Raw genomic sequence first — 17,335 nt, forward strand, 5'->3', positions numbered from 1 at the left:
AACCCCCTCCCCCTATCGTATTTGCTGACAGTTTAATTTTCCCCAAATAAGCCGATTAACGGCGCCAGCTCCGGACGAGCCCTAACATTGATCCTCTCAGGGCGAACTTCATTTTCTCAAGCCTGAGAAACCCAGCCATGTCGCGAACCCATACCCCCGATTTTGAAGGCTCCTAGTCAATCAGGGATAATAAGATCCGTCTCCGAGCTACCAAGGAGGCAAAGGCCAAAACGTCAGCCTCTCTCACCCCCTGGACTCCCAGAGGGCCCACCTCTTTCATGCCAGTAGAATCCCACCCCTAGTTTGATTTTGCATCATTTGGCAGAGTTATGAAGTGCATTTGGCTGAGTTATGAAGCATTTGTTTTGCTGTACAAACGAGAAGAACTTATATTTATACCCCTTTCTGATGTTATATAAAATTTAAAATTATTTACAATATATGATTTCCAGAAACATTTACATGATATATAGATCAAGAGAACATTACAATATTCTTACCACTCCAGGTAAACAGCTTTCTACCTCAGGATTTGGACCATCACTGTAGTGGTTACCATGGTTTCCTGGGGAGCCCGTCGAAGAATCCGAAGAGCTATCAGGGCTTGAAGGCATATTTGAACTGATCTGCGTCAGCTTGGCTGTAATAAGCTGAAAAATAATCCTCATTAATATTGATGTGACAGAATTTTTAACCTGTACTAGATCTTCATTCAGACATAGAACAAAGAACAAAGAAATGTACAGCACAGGAACAGGCCCTTCGGCCCTCCAAGCCCGTGCCGACCATGCTGCCCGACTAAACTACAATCTTCTACACTTTCTGGGTCGTATCCCTCTATTCCCATCCTATTCATGTATTTAAATGGGCAAGATCTCAACTGTGTTACATCGGACAAGGTGAATGCCATAATATCCAATTCTTGCATCAACTATTTTTCTGCCACTTACATTTTTGAATTATTTTTATTTCTGATGTGCCTCTTGTAATTCCACTTATGCTGCACCTAGACGTTTGAGTGCCTAATGGACCACTTTTGGCAAGCAGAACCAGCAATGCAGAATGAAGTGACACAGCATAACTCCAACACATTCCCGCTGGGTTTTTTTTCTCCAATTTTTAACAAGTTCTCATCCACAAGTGTTTTGCTACAAAACTGGTGTAGAGCTTTGTCAATGACTTTTGTAAATCTAGCTACACCACATCACTTCCCATTTCAGCTGGCAAGCTCTCAAAATCTGTCAACTTGAATTTCACCCTTTGAAGCTATTGTAAAGTTACGCTAAAGTCGCCATAGTCCTAGATGACCGACTTCAGGTGGCAGCCATGGTGCGCAGTTGCACACAAGGCAGCTCTTGCTCAAAAGCATAGGAAAGAGCTTTTTCTACCCGATATTGGGTGTAATTTCGACAGAAAAGTGTAGTTGAAGATCGGAGGACTAGTTTCCCCGGGGAGTGGTAGTATGTCTGCTGGTTACCAAACCAGCAGAAGATGGTGAGAGACCTGGCCAAAGAGTTGGAGGAAACCTGTGGCGCAGTAGCCGGCGGAAGGATGGCGGTGGGGGAAGGACTAATGCAAGGTGGAAAGCTCCAGATGGAGCAATCAATGGCTTTTATTAAGGAGGAGTTCCGGCAGCAGAGGAGGGAAATGCAGGAGGATCGCTTGAAGGCCATCCAAGGAGCTGTGGCACCCCTGAAGAGCTCGATGGAGCAGGTGAAGAAGTGTTTGGAGGTGCAGGGGTCGCAGATCCGGGAAATTGAAGGAGTGATCTCGGACCACAGCGATCGAGTGGTGGCACTGGAGGCGCGGTTCTTGGGAGATCTTTGCAAATCGTTAAGGGCAAAGGTGGAGGAGCAGGAGAACACCTCGAGAAGCCAGAACCTGCATATAGTGAGCCTGCCTGAAGGAATGGAAGGTGCGAGTGCCATGATGTACGTGTCTAGAAGCCTAGAGCTGGGAACCGCTGCGGACAATGATCGGGAGACTCCACAAATTTATGGAGAAAGAGAAGATCTTGTGTTGGGCCAAGGAGAAGCACACCTGCAAGGGGAGAACAAGGTCCGAATATATCAGGACTTTGGAGCCGAGTTGGTGAAACGGCAGGCAGGGTTCAACAAGACCAAGGCGATTCTGTACCAGGGGAGGATCAGCTTTGGGGTGCTCTACCGGAGAAGATGTGGGTGACATTTAAGGCCAGGAATACTACTTCGAGACCCCAGAAGCGGCCGAGGACTTCATCAAGGAGCACTAACTGAGCGAGAAATGAGTATGTGGTGCAACATTGGGGAATTGGGGTGCTGACTTTTTGTAATGGTTGGGAATACGGTTGAAGTGGAGGTAGGGAACGGTGGCATTTGTTCCCTCCGGTCCTTTATTGTGTTTGTTGGAGGGGGTCCTTTTTTGTTTGTTGTTTACGGTTAACTTAGTAAGGGGTTGTAGGGGTGAAAAGTTTATATGGGGATGGATGCAGAAACGCTGGCTGGCTGTATTAGATATATTTTTTTAAAATTCAGAGTACCCAGATCATTTTTTCCAAGGGACAATTTAGTATGCCCAATCCACCTACCCTGCACATCTTTGGGTTGTGGGGGTGAAACCCACACAGACATGGGGAGAACGTGCAAACTCCACACGGACAGTGACCCAGGGCCAGGATTCGATCCGGGTCCTCAGTGCCGCAATCCCGGTGCTAACCACTGCGCCACATGCCTCCCCTGACTTAAATGGACCGGTTAAAAGATCCTGGATATTTGCGCACCTCAGGAGCTTGAAAGCGGAGGTGGTCTTTTTTGCAGGAGACACACCTTTGCGTGATGGACCAGGTTAGGTTAAGGAAGGGGTGGGTCGGGCAGGTTTTCCACTTGATATGAGATTCAAAATCGAGGCGAGTGGCAATTTTAATGAGCAAGAAAATGGGATTTGAGAGTGCGAAGTAAGTGAGGGATCCAGGTGGGAGATATGGGATTGAGAGTGGGATATTGGAAGGGATGGCGGTAGTGTTGGTAAACGTGTATGCACCAAATTGGGATGATGTGGGTTTTATGAAGTGGTTGCTGGCAGTATTCCCGGACTTGGCCACGCACCAGTTGATTATGGAAGGAGATTCTGTGTCCTGGAGCCGAAGGTGGATAGGTCGAGCCCCAGGTCGATGGGTAGTGTACGAATGGCAAAGGAGCTGGTGAGGATGGGTATGGTGAACTGGGGAGGGGGGAATTATGTTGAGTTGAATCAAAATAAATGGTGTCGGGTGGCCATTTTTTGGGAAGCGCTGAAGTGGACCGGGAGCAAATTATCTCGTTCAAGGCTCAAGCGTATAGGGAAAGGAGGGAGAAATGTGATCGCCTAACAAGCAAGACAGTGGAGGTGGATAGGGAGTACGAGGGTGCCCACCACAGAGGGATTGGCAAGGAGGGAAACGTTGCAGGGGCAATTTGACAGGCTGACAACGGGGCGGGCGGTAGGACAGCATCATAGGGCAAGAGGGTTGCAGTATGAGTATAGGGAGAAGGCGAGTCGGATGCTAGCACGCACCACATGCGGATGCAGGCTGCATTCAGGGAAATATGGGCTGGAGATGTGGGACGTGATTCTCCAATAATGGGGCTGTCCCCACACCCGCGATAAAATGCCTACGAATCGCTGTAGACTTACTTAGAGTAAGTCCAGGGTGATTCTCCGATTTGTTGGGAGCTAGCAGGGCCCTGGTGTAGTCCTCGCAGCTCCAGCTGCCGATATGGGGCCCTGCACTTTCGGTCGGGGGTCCGCACATTTGCACGGCGGCGGCCTGTGTCGGCCGCCCCAAACCGCGGACCGGCACCAAGAAGATAGGCCAGGTCAAACCAACCCCCCCCCCCCCCCCCCCAGATCGCACATGCTTACCCGCAGATTGGTGGCCCCCGATCGATAGTCTGGCCGTCCTGCGCGCCCCCCCCCCCCCCCCCCCCCCCCCAAGTGAATATTCTCCCCACCCCCACATCAGAGCCGCCACGCCTAGTGCCCGCCGGGTGGAATCATGAGAACACCACACTGGCGGGAACTCAGCCAGCTGCAATTGGAGAATCGCCGCGGGTGCCTCTTTCAATGGCTCCCGACCGGCACTGCATCGACCGCGTACGCCCGACTGGCGGCGATTCTCCAGGAACTAGAGAATCGCGGGAGCGGCGTCGGACCCGATGCCCATTCTCACCTCCGCGCCGAGCGCGATTTTGGAGCGGAGGCTCGTAGAATCCCCCCCCCGTGGTTTCAGAGCCTGGGAAGATAAATGAGTCGTTTAGGGAGTATTATCAGGGATTCTACAAGGTAGACTCGGGAAGGAGTTCGCGACAGACCTGGCACCATATCTTTTGGGGACGTTTAATGAGGCGTTGGAGAAGGGGGAGCTGCCGGAGACTATGACGCATGCAGTGATTACGTTAATCCCGAAAAAGGGGACAGACCCGCTGGAATGCAGGTCATATAGGCCCATATCACTGTTGAATACTGATATGAAAGTATTGGCAGTGTTGTTGGCAGGAAGAATGGAGGATTGTGTCCCGTGGGTGGTTGTAGAGGATCAAACAGGCTTTGTGAAAGGTAGGCAGCTCTCGAGCAATATAAGGAGGTTGTTGAATGCAGTCATGAATCTGTCGGGAGCCCTGGTACCGGAGATAGTGCTGTACATGGATGCCGCAAAGGCATTGGAGTACTCTTTGGAGGTTCTGGGAAGGTTTGGGTTTGAGCTGGTTTGTGGCTGTTGCCGTTATTGTTTGCGCTGGCCATAGAGCCTTTGGCAATGACTATGGGGTCGGCGGACTGGCAGGAGATTATCAGGAGACAGAGGGAGCATTGGATGTCACTATGCCGACGACCTATTGTTGCATGTTTTGGACCCGCTGGGGAGTATGGGAAGAATTATGGGCCTGCTGGAGAGTTCTAGGGGTGTAAGCTGAATGTAGGGAAACGGGAAGTGTTCGCGGTGAATGAGTTGCGACAGTGAACCAATTTAGGGGGCGGGTGGGGAGAAGGAGTAGCCATTTAAGGTGGCTAGGGATAAGTTCAGGTATTTGGGGATTCAGGTAGCAAGGGAATGGACGATGAGGCTGGGGGGGACCTTAAGGAGGAGGGATACATTGCAATTGACTTTAGAGGGGAGAGTCCAAGTGTTAAAAATGAATATTCCGCCGAGGTTCCGGCTTAGTTTTCAGACATGCCCGATCTTTATACCGAAGGCATTTTTCCGAAAGCTGGACACAATTATTTTGAACTTTGTATGGGCATGGGAAGGCGCCACGGGTTAGGAGGACTCTGCTAGAGAGGCAGAGGCAGCAGGGAGGGTTGGTGTTGCTTCATTATTATTGGGTGGCGAATGTGGAAAAGGTGCGGCGATGGTGGGAAGGAGAGGGGGTAGAATGGGTTAGGTTGGAGGAGAATCTTGTAAGGGGGCCAGCTTAAGGGCCATCAGTGTGGTGTTGGGTGCTCTGGTGCACAGATGAGCCAACACAGTTGTATGTGGTACAACTCTATTTTATTTTAACTCTTATAATACAGTTTGTTCTGGATACTCTGCACGTGCTGTCTCCCTGAGTGTGTCGTGTAGCAGGTCTGTCCTGGTCCTCCTCTCCAGCTAATACTGACCACCAGGTGTCGTGTTTGTGCTTTTATATCTTTCTGTGATTGGTTGTGGTGGTGTGTGTTCTGATTTGTCTGTTGGTGTGTTTATCATGATGTGTGTGTTTGAATATCATGACAATCAGTGTTGCCAATGGCGGCGAGTAGGTATTCAGGGAGCCCGATGGTGCAGTCCCCGGTGAAGGTTTGGAACCAGTTGAGGAGGCATTTTAGGATGGAGGGGATGTCGGTGTTAACGCCATTGTGTGAGAATCATGGGTTTGACCTGGAAGGGGGGGGGGGAAAGAGACCTTGCGCGAAAGGTCTGGAAGGAGTTCTCTAGGTTGCCGAAATACACCCTGGAGTGACTGCTGCTTCCTGATGTGGTAGAGGAGGGAAGATTTAGAGATATATATAGGTGTCTGGGAGAGCAGGGAGCGGGTGAAGCAGTTATCGGAAAAATGGGAAGAAGAGTTGGGAGGGGAGATCAATTAGGGAGTATGAAGAGAGGGTGAACTCGACCTCCTCGTGCGCAAGGATGAGTCTGTTACAGTTTAAAGTTGTACACGGTGTACATATGACTCGGGTTCTTCCAGGGGGTGGCAGATGTGCGTGAGAGGTGTGGCCAGGGGCCAGCAAATCATGTGCATATTTTTCGGGATTGTGAAAAGTTGGAGAGATTCTGGGCGGGAGTGTTCGTGCTCCTGGCAATGATAGTGGGGGAGAAGGTGGACTCGGATCCTTTGGTGGCGATATTTGTGGTTTCGGAATAGCCGGTGCTCATGGAGAGGAGGAAGGCCGATGTCATGGCCTTCGCCTCTCTGATTGCTCAGCGACAAATCTATACTGGATTGGCGGTTGACATTGCCACCGGGGATAGCGGCCTGGCTGGGTGACCTGCACGACTTTCTGCAGCTGGAAAAGATAAACTATGAGCCAAAGGGGCTCAGCAGAGGGGTTTCAGACAAATTGGAGGATCTTCGTGACCGTGTTTGAGAATTATAGAATTTGCAGTGCAGAAGGAGGCCATTTGGCCCACCGAGTCTGCACTAACCCTTGGAAAGAGCACCCCCGCCCAAGCTCAAACTTATCCCCGTAACCCAGTAACCCCACTCAACCTTTTTGGACACTAAGGACAATTTAGCATGGCTATTCCACCTCCCCCACCAGGAAAGCTTGGAACTTGCAAATGTTACACATCCACTTAGTTGGGCCAACTTAGATTGATTCCCTGCCTTGTCCACAGCAACATAAATATTTAGATTTCATGCCAGTTAATCGTCACATGGACGTGATGGCTATAATTTTATGTTGAACCAAAGTTTAATCATGGCAAGGCATGAATTGCATGTAACTAAATTTCCTCAAGATAACTCATGTCCCCACCCAATGTGTCACTGATTGTCAGGACAATTCAGATCAGTTGCAGCATTTTAATCACCTGGACTGGCACTATCATAGCACTGATCTGTAGGAAAGCGGGGATAACCTAAAATAACCAAATCAGAGCCAAAACACAGCAGAAAACTATTCTGCCAAACAGCCAACATCATGTATCTTATGGATCTTCAGGATATCGTACTGCCCATGGTGTGCCTTCCTATTTAAATTAAGAAGTCTCTCTTCCTCTTACACAATCAACTGGCCACAATTTTAGCAATCAATTCTGAAGTAAAAAACATATGATGGATAATCTACAAATTAATCAAATCCAAAAAGGTTCATGAAAATTAGGAAAAAAGACAACTCCTTCTTGCTGAATGGGGATTAGTGACACTTTAACTTGGGTTATTTCAGTCCAGCTTCATTGATTATAGTCACTGCTAACCATAAATATATTTAATAACATACTTACTGTTTTATCTTTAAGATTTAACTGCCCAATTAATTTCCGATCATCAGCAGGGTCTACAAGTTCGCCACCAATAAACAATTCTACTTTCGTATGTGCACTGTTCGCTTTTATTCTACTGAGGATACAGCGCCTCACAGACCCAATGGTGTCATTTGTGTGAGACCAAATATCCAAATCTTCCACTTGGCGTCCTTGATTTGGAAACCGTACAACAAGTGATACATGTTTTCCACGAAAAGCTCTGAAAAAAGAAAAGTCTCGATTGTAATTATGCAAAATGGTGTAAAATTACTCCGCTGAAGTAAATCTCAGAATACCCAAGAGATCACAATTAAGTCACTTGGGTATTATTCAAAAATGTAATTTTACTTGAATAAATATGGCCTCACTTTTTTAACAGTTAAAATGTGGCATTTTGTGAAGCTGACAAGATCATTTTGTCTGTTATTAAACTGAAATGAAACAGGCAGAAGTCATCTTTCGGTTTGCGGAATATGGTCCTGCTTCCTTCTACCTCGGAAGAAACTGCATTGATCGTCTTCGAAACCATTGTCAATACAACTAAACCACCGATCAACAGGAAGAATATTTCTCCACAGCTAAATTGTTCAAAAATGGTTACTTTACATACGAATAGTCCAGCATGAGCAGATCCATTTTGAGAACATGCAATCGGTCCTTTAAAAACATCAGGCTAAAATGAAAAGCAAACTAACAGAACATCTAAAATTGACACTTTTATCAGTACTTGTTATCAACATGGCTGTGTATCATGATGAAGTAATGATAAACTTAGCTGTATCATGAATGATGTTGGGTATCAATTAGCTGCATGATCAAAAATGAATTGAAACTCAAAAACCCTCAAGTGCGATGATCTTAATCCAAAAACCAAAATGCAGTTTCATCAGAAAAAATGAACAAAAATTTCTCATTAATAAAGAACTTGAGCTGAAATTATTTCACCTTAAATTAAAAGCAGTACTTCTAATATACATACCTAGACATTGGTAGAATAGTCCTTTCTTCATGGTAGTCGCTGTCGCATTCGTTTATGTACTCACGCAAAACTGTCAATACACGTACCATCCGTATTGCCTCTTGCCTTGCACAATTAATACTGTCTTTGTCACCATCTAGTACACACAGCGTATCATAAGATGCCTTCAGCCGATCAAAACATGACTGAATGAAGTCTTCATGAATCTCTACCTATTTGTGCAGATATTTGTAGCAGTTAGGTATGCAAACGGATATAATTTACAATTTACAGCATCTTGCTGCATAACTAGTTTTTCTTTCCTATACACCATTCCTCACTTTCCTCCATTACTCATCATACATCCACAAGCAACTGAACATATGTTAAGGGACTTAGTTAACAATAGTAGGCGATAGCAAAAGTTTTGAAGTAGAAATCTGCAATTGCAGATTTGCTCAGCAGGAAAATCTCTAAATACACACATGCACCTCCAAGTTCATAAAAATCAACACTGAGCTTGCACAATCTTCAGAGTGGAACACCTACCTGGTTAACCTGCAATCTTGGGCCAAGATTTGTGTATATTTCTTTTAGCAGGTCTATCGCTCTACTGGCAATGTCATCACTTCCTTGAATTACAACCTATTGAACACAGGCAACAGTCAAGGCATTACAAATTTTAACAAAAAGCATGAACTCAAGTCCAACTTCACAATTACATCCAATATATAACCTCAAATAATGATACAAAATTCTTGCAAATCGCAATTGGATTTGTCCTCTGGTGTTGCCATTCTAATTCTTTGAATGTCATTCAACCATGCAAATGATTAATCAGTCACCCAAAGATCAGAAAATACTGGACAATCTCAGCAGGTCTGACAACGTCTGTGGAGAAAAGGGAGCTAACGTTTTGAGCCTGGATGACTCTTTCTCAAAACTGTGACAGAGTCATCCAGACTCGAAACATTAGCTCCCTTTTCTCTCCACAGTTGCTGTCCGACCTGCTGAGATTGTCCAGTATTTTCTGTTTTTGTTTCTGATCCCAGCAGCCGCAGTATTTGCTTTTATCCAAAGAAAGAGCACAGCTGAAAAACCATTTAGATACAGTTCAGTGTAAAGCTGGCACCAGGGAAGTATCTGGTCTTGCCCCGCCAGATTTCACATCAATTCTGTCTTACTATCATAGATGTCATTCTTATAATAAGAGAAAATGGTCACCAACACTTGAAGGAAAAAAAACAGCCTACAATCACACCTGTGATTTCACGGTCACACAGCAGCATGGACAACCCCTTCCTCTAAAGCAACGAACCATGCACAGTTGTCAAAGATGTTACACTGAAGTGCATCAGATATCAATATTGGGGATAACGTCAGATTCAATTGGCTTATTTATTGTAATAACTTGGTTTTATAAGAACTATTGTTCAATCTGCACAAATGATACACTTTAAACACCAGTTTAGTCCTATAACGTAAACTAGCTGCTATCAGGCTGTAATAAATATATGTCCAATAAATACTTCTACTCATGAAGTGTGTAACAACCACAAGTAATTTACTACTAATTCTTTATGATTTAACTAATGAGATACTGGCACTTGAATATTTACATATGAAATGAGTATCCTTAATCAAAGATGACTTTAGACTCCAGGAGATATTCTGAAATCCTTCATTGGAGAAATCCTTGGAGTCATAGAATCAATTTTACAGCACAGAAAGAGGCCCTACGGCCAATCGTGCCTGTGCAGGTATCAAACACTTCTCTATTCTAATCCCATTTTCCAACCCTTGATCTGTAGCTTTGTACGCTATGGCTTTTCAAGTGCTCATCTAAATGCTTCTTAAATGTTGAGGGTTCCTGCCTCGGCTACCCTCCCAGGTAGTGCGTTCCAGATTCCCACCACCGTCTGGGTGAAAAGGTTTTTCCTCAAATCCCCTCAATCTCCTGCCCGACTTTAAATCTATGGTTATTGACATTCTACGGAGGGGACAATTTCTCCCTATCTATATCCCTCAATTTGTGCACCTCGTCAGGTCCCCCCTCAGCCTTCTCTGCCCTCAGAAAAACAACTCCAACCTAACCAGCCTCTCTTCATTGCTTAAACGCTCTAGCAACATCCTGGTGAATCTCATCCACACCCTTTCTAGTGCAATCACATCCTTCCTAGTGTGGCGACCAGAACTGTGCACAGTTCTCTTGCTGTGGCCTAATGAGTGTTTTACGCTGCTTCATCATAACCTCCCTGTTCATATATTCTATGGCTTGTCTGTGTCTCAGGGAGACATTGGAAAGATGAAGACAAATCTTTAAAACTATGATTAGAGCCGACTGCCTTGAATATTCTGGGGTCTGGGATACAGTAATTCCATTTTTATCATTTGCCTTCAGAGATGCACCTGAGGAATGAACTGGTTCCAGTCCCTATGGACATCAAGTAAGGGGACCGACCACATTTAATTAAAGAGAAAGTTATGGTCAAGGAAGAAATTATTTTCAGAGACAATGTGTCCAAGTTTTGAGAATGACTGTCAAAAGCATGTGCAGTAGCTCAAGAACATCAAGATTTCCCAACAAGTAATGAAAAAAACAGATAAAGCAGCTGATCCTTTAACTTCTAAATGTGGTTCAGTTACCTTTGCTGAAGGTTAAGGTTAATGGAACATTCACGTTAGAAAGAGATTCAATGAAGTCAACTATGTAATTAGAAGCACAGACAAATAAATTTTTCATTTTGTTCCACAATATACGGTGTATTGTAATTCAAGAATTATAAATCAGAATCTGCCTTTTCTCCTCCGCCCTATTTTTGAACTCTGAATAGAACAGAAACAATTACATGGCTTTTGGCCATAATCGTTCCATGGTCAGCCAATGGTAGTGAAGATACATTAAAGTTTTCTTTCGAAACACCTTGATCAGCCTTTATTCCTATTTTGTACCATGCGGTTTCGGCCTTTCTGGAGTAACGACAAACCAATACTCTGGGGGTCAACTCTTCTTCCCATATTAATGCATATTAGTCATGCCACCACCGACTTTCAGATAGATTTCTCAACTTTAATACAGAAGAACATGTTTTTTTTTTCTTACTCTTCTCCTCTGTCAATGGAAATATGCCGTCAATATCTTCTTTCCATTTCCTATGGAAACTCTGTACATACAATCATAGAATCCCTACAGTGCAGAAGGCGGCCATTCATCCCATCAAGTCTGCGCCAGCCACTGGAAACAGCACCCTACTTAAGCCCACGATTCTACCCTATCCCCGGAACTCAGTAATCCTACCTAACTTTCTGGACACTAAGGGGCAATTTAACATGGTCAATCCGCCTAACCCTTTGGACTGTGGGAGGGAACCGAAGCTCCCGGAGAAAACGCATGAAGAAATGGGGAGAAAGTGCAAATTCCACACAGTCGCCTGCAACCTGAATTGAACCCGCTCCCTGGCGCTGTGAGGCAACAGTGCTAACCACAGTGGCGCCCTGATTCATCGACTGAGGGAGGAAGGTAGGTGGTAAACAGCAGGAAGGTTCCTTGCCCTGTTTGACTGGATTCAATGAGACTTCATAGGAACCAAAGTCAATGCGAAGAACGACTGCGGCTACTCTTTTAAAAAAATATATTTTTATTCAAATTTTTACATATTTTCAACGAAACCCCCCCCCCCCCCCCCCGTACAGAAATAAGAAAAAGACAAATAACACATAAATAAACATCTCATAGCTATGTCACGTATTCCCCCAATATACAAGCCCCCCCATTAAACGATAATAAACGCAGTAGTAGACACAAATTAACCCCCCCCCCCTAATTTCACCCTCTCCAATTTAATGAACCCTGCCATGTCGCTGATCCAGGCTTCCATGCTCGGGGGCCTCTCATCCTTCCACTGTAGCAGAATCCTCCGCCGGGCTACCAGGGACGCAAAGGCCAGAATACCGGCCTCTTTCGCCTCCTGCACTCCCGGCTCGTCCGATACTCCAAATAGTGCGAGCCCCCAACTCGGCTTAACCCGGGTGTTTACCCCCTTTGGCACAGTCCTCGCAACGCCCCTCCAGAACCCATCCAGCACTGGGCACACCCAGAACATGTGGGCATTATTTGCTGGGCTCCCCGAACACCTCACACACCTGTCCTCTGCTCCAAAAAAACAACTCAGCCTTACCCCAGTCATGAGTGCCCTGTGCAGAACCTTAAATTTTATGAGGCTAAGCCTGGCGCAAGAGGAGGAAGAATTTACCCTACCCAGGGCGTCCGCCCACGTACACTCGTCTATCTCCTCCCCCAGCTCCTCCTCCCATTTACCTTTCAGCTCCTCCACCGAGGCCTCCTCCTCCTCCTGCTGCATCTCCTGGTAGATCGCCAAGACCTTGCGATCTCCAACCCACACCCCCAAGAATACACTATCCTGGATCCTACGTGCTGGTGGCAGTGGAAATTCCCTCACCTGCCGTCTTACAAACGCCCTTACCTGCATGTACCTGAAGGCATTTCCAGGGGGGAGCCCAAATTTTTCCTCCAACGCCCCAAGGCTCGCAAACATCCCATCTATAAACAGGTCCTCCATCCTTCTAATACCTGCCCTGTGCCAGTTCAGGAACCCCCCCATCCATTCTCCCCGGGACAAACTGATGGTTCTCTCGGATCGGGGACCACACCGAAGCCTCTGCCTCCCCCCTGTGGCGTCTCCACTGCCCCCAAATTTTGAGGGTCGCCGCCACCACTGGACTCGTGGTGTACCTGGTCGGCGGGAGCGGTGTATTCACCAGCGCTCCCAGGCTCGTGCCCACACAGGACGCCATCTCCAGCCTCTTCCACGCCGCCCCCTCCCCCTTCATTACCCATTTGCGTATCATCGCCACATTGGCAGCCCAGTAGTACCCACACAGATTAGGCAACCCTAGCCCCCCTCTGTCCCTGCTCCGTTCCAGAAACACCCTTCTCACCCTCTGGGTCTTTTTTGCCCATACAAACCCCATGATGCTCCTGCTGACCCGCTTAAAAAAGGCCTTAGGGATCAGGATGTGGAGGCACTGGAATATAAAAATGAACCCCGTGAGCACCATCATCTTCACCGACTGTACCCGACCCGCCAGGGAGAGTGGCAGCATATCCCACCTTTTAAACTCCTCCTCCATCTGCTCCACCAGCCTCGTCATTGAGCTTGTGTAGGGCCCCCCAGCTCCTGGCCACCTGGATCCCTAGGTACCGAAAACTCCTTTCCGCCCTCTTCAGTGGAAGCTAGTCTATCCCCCTTCCCTGGTCCCCTGGGTGTATCACGAATAGCTAATTCTTCCCCATGTTGAGCTTATACCCGGAAAAGTCTCCAAACTCCCCGAAGATCCGCATCACTTCCGGCATCCCCCCCCCCACCGGGTCCGCCACATACAGTAACAGGTCGTCGGCATACAGCGATACCTGGTGTTCCTTCCCCCCCGCACCAGCCCCCTCCAGTTCCTGGACTCCCTCAAAGCCATCGCCAAAGGCTCAATTGCCAACGCAAATAGCAGGGGGGGATAGGGGGCACCCCTGCCTCGTCCCCCAGTACAGCCAAAAGTATTCCGACCTCCTCCGATTTGTGGCAACACTCGCCACCGGGGCTTCGTACAGTAACCTAACCCAACGAACGAACCCCTCCCCGAACCCAAACCTCCCCAACACTTCTCACAGGTACCCCCACTCCACTCTATCGAAGGCCTTCTCCGCATCCATAGCCGCTGCGGCTACTCTCTCAACTGTATACCACTATGCCACGACCTCTGGTGGATCGGTCCTGCTGGTGGGACAGGAACATGTACATATAGTGGTGTCTGGGACATTGTATGGTATGATTCCATGAGTATGACTATGTCAAGATGCCGCTTGATCAGTCTATGTGACAGCTATCCCAATTTCGGCACAAGCTCCCAGATGTTAGGAAGGAGGACTTGGCAGGGTTAAGAGGGCTGGATGTACCATAGTAGTTTCCAGCGCCTCGGCCGATGCTGGGTGGTCCGTCTGGTTTCATTCCTGGTTTTCATCTTTGTGACAGTTTTGATACACAAGTGGCTTTCTGAGACCATTTCAGTCAACCACATTGCTGTGGGTTTGGGGTCACATTTAGGTCAGACCATATAGGGATGGTAGATTTCCTTCCTTAAGGACATTAGTGAACAAAATTGGGATTTTAATTCATCTCTTCAGATCAGTAGCCCAGGCCTCTGGATTAAAAGAACCACTCTGTGACTTCCGGTTGTGGCGATGCGGAGCTAAGCCCCACGAGTCGGCAGCTCCCGCTATTACGGACTTTCGGGCTCTCTAGAGGAGCCCCAACGGGAAATTTTTGAAGACGCTCCGTGTGGGAAGGGAAGAGGGAGGTCCCTCTTCATCATTTATGGACCGGACCAGAAGCGAAACGGCCAGAAAAACGGCATTGGAGCAGCGGGAGAAGCAAGGGAAGAAAGACAAAATGGCAGCGGCCGGGGACAAAGTGGAATGTGGGCCGGAGCTGCATGATTTCATCAAGCGCTGCTTCGAGGAGCTGCGGAAGGAGATGCTGGCGCCTATGCTGTCGGCGATTGAAGGACTAGGGATGACCCAGAAGGCCCACGAGGTAAAGATCCAGGAGGTGCAGAAAAAAGTCAATGAGAACGAGGACGAGATCTTGGGCCTGGCGATGAGAGTGGAGGAGCACGAGGCGCTGCACAAAAGGTGGGCGGGAAGATTCGAAGACCTGGAGAACAGATTGAGGAGAAAGAATCTTCGGATCCTGGGTCTCCATGAAGGAGTGGAGGGGGCCGATGCCGGGGCATATGCGAGCACGACACTCGAGTCGATGATGGGCGCGGAGGCCCCTTCGAGGCCGTTGGAGCTGGATGGGGCACACTGGGTGCTGGCGAGGAGGCCCAAGGCTAACGAGCCGCCAAGGGCGATTATGGCGAGGTTTCACCGTTTCGCGGACAGAGAGAGGGTCTTGAAATTGGCCAAGAAAGAGCGGAGCAGCAGGTGGGACAGTGTGGAGATCCGAATATACCCGGACTGGAGCACGGAGGTTGCAAAGAGGAGAGCGGGTTTCAACCGGGCCACGGTGGTGCTGCACCGGAAAGGAGCGAGATTCGGAATGCTGCAGCCAGCGCGATTGTGGGTCACATACAAGGATCAGCACCATTATTTCGAAATGCCTGAAGAGGCATGGACCTTCATTCAAACCGAAAAGTTGGACTCAAACTGAGGGTTTGTGAGGGTGTTTTTTTTTAATGTTTGATGGTTGTTGTATATAGGGTGTTAATCACGCGCAGGAAATATTACACGGGCTGGGGGAGAGGGGGATGGCGATGGGGGAAAAGAGACAAGAGACAGAAGCTGCGCCAGAGGGGGCGGGGTAAGCTTAGGAAAGCGCGGGTTTTTTTTTCTCCCCACGCCAGGGAAGAAAGGCGGGAGGGGGAATGGAGGAACGCACACTGATTGGGAGATTCCCACACGGGGGGGGGGTCAATGGGACGGCGGGGGAAGCCAGAGTCAGCAGGTGTCAGTTGACTTACGGGAGTGTTATGGGGGGAGCAAAAAAGCTAGACACAGGTCTGGGGGGGGGGGTTTGCTGCTGCACTGGCCGAAGGGGAATGGGACACAGAAGAGATGGTCGGGGTGGGGTCTCCCGTCTGGGGGACTGGAAGGTGAGGGCGGCGCAGGCACGGAACTGGTCTAGAAAAGAAGATGGCTAGTCGGCGGGGGGGGGGGGCCAATCCGGCTGATAACGTGGAATGCGAGGGGCCTGAATGGGCCGGTAAAGAGGGCCCGAGTGTTCACGCACTTAAAGGGACTGAAGGCAGACGTGGCCATGCTCCAGGAGACACACTTGAAGGTGGCGGACCAGGTCAGGCTAAGAAAGGGGTGGGCAGGACAGGTATTCCACTCGGGGCTGGACGCAAAGAACAGAGGGGTGGCAATATTGGTGGGGAAGCGGGTGGTATTGGTAAATGTATACGCCCCGAACTGGGATGATGCCGGATTCATGAAGCGCATGTTGGGGCGTATTCCGTACCTGGAGGTAGGAAGCTTCATAATGGGTGGGGATTTTAATACGGTGTTGGACCCAGCACTGGATCGCTCCAGATCTAGGCCCGGAAAGAGGCCGGCGGCAGCCAAGGTGCGTAGGGGGTTTATGGATCAGATTGGGGGGGGGGGGGGGGGGGGGGGGGGGAAGTGGACCAGTGGAGGTTTGCCAGGCCGCAGGCCAGGGAATTTTCTTTTTTCTCCCGCGTGCACAAAGCCTACTCCTGGATAGATTTTTTTTGTTCTGGGCAGGGCGCTGATCCCGAAAGTGAAGGGAACGGAGTATTCGTCCATAGCCATTTCAGGTCACGCCCCGCACTGTGTGGAACTGGAGTTGGGAGAGGAGAGGAACCAACGCCCGCTGTGGCGGTTGGATGTGGGACTGCTGGCAGATGAGGCGGTGTGTGGGAGGGTAAGGGGGTGTATCGAAAGGTACTTAGAGGTCAACGACAACGGGGAGGTGCAGGTGGGGGTGGTATGGGAGGCGCTGAAGGCAGTGATCAGGGGAGAGCTAATCTCCATCAGGACTCAGAGGGAGAAGATAGAGGGCATGGAAAGGGAGAGGCTAGTGGGGAGATTTTAAGAGTGGACAGGATATATGCAGAGGCCCCTGAGGAGGGATTACTTAGGGAAAGGCGACGTCTCCAGACGGAGTTTGACCTCTTGACCACAGGGAAGGCAGAGGCTCAGTGGAGGAAAGCGCAGGGGCGACCTACGAGTATGGGGAGAAGGCGAGTCGGATGCTGGCACACCCGCTCCGTAAGAGGATGGCAGCGAGGGAAATAGGTGGAGTTAAGGATGGAAGGGGAGCTACGGTGCGGAGTGCGACAAAAGTAAATGAGGCATTCAAGGCCTTCTATGAGGAGCTGTA

At 48.6% G+C, this 17,335-nt stretch overlaps 1 protein-coding gene across 2 annotated transcripts in view; it reads right to left on the reverse strand.

Annotated features, from left to right (window-relative positions):
- The window catches only part of usp9 (ubiquitin specific peptidase 9), a 442,510-nt gene that overhangs the window by 215,098 nt on the left and 210,077 nt on the right, over positions 1-17,335 (reverse strand). For both annotated transcript variants that reach the window (XM_072513863.1, XM_072513864.1), the window contains exons 17-20: positions 8,966-9,065; positions 8,442-8,649; positions 7,442-7,682; positions 501-650 (exon numbers count right to left, since the gene is read on the reverse strand). In XM_072513863.1, the coding sequence (XP_072369964.1) occupies positions 501-650; positions 7,442-7,682; positions 8,442-8,649; positions 8,966-9,065 (699 nt within the window). The remainder of the gene's footprint in view (positions 1-500; positions 651-7,441; positions 7,683-8,441; positions 8,650-8,965; positions 9,066-17,335) is intronic.

The sequence above is a fragment of the Scyliorhinus torazame genome, chromosome 8 (assembly GCF_047496885.1).
Source record: "Scyliorhinus torazame isolate Kashiwa2021f chromosome 8, sScyTor2.1, whole genome shotgun sequence".
In the NCBI taxonomy this organism is placed as follows: domain Eukaryota; kingdom Metazoa; phylum Chordata; class Chondrichthyes; order Carcharhiniformes; family Scyliorhinidae; genus Scyliorhinus; species Scyliorhinus torazame.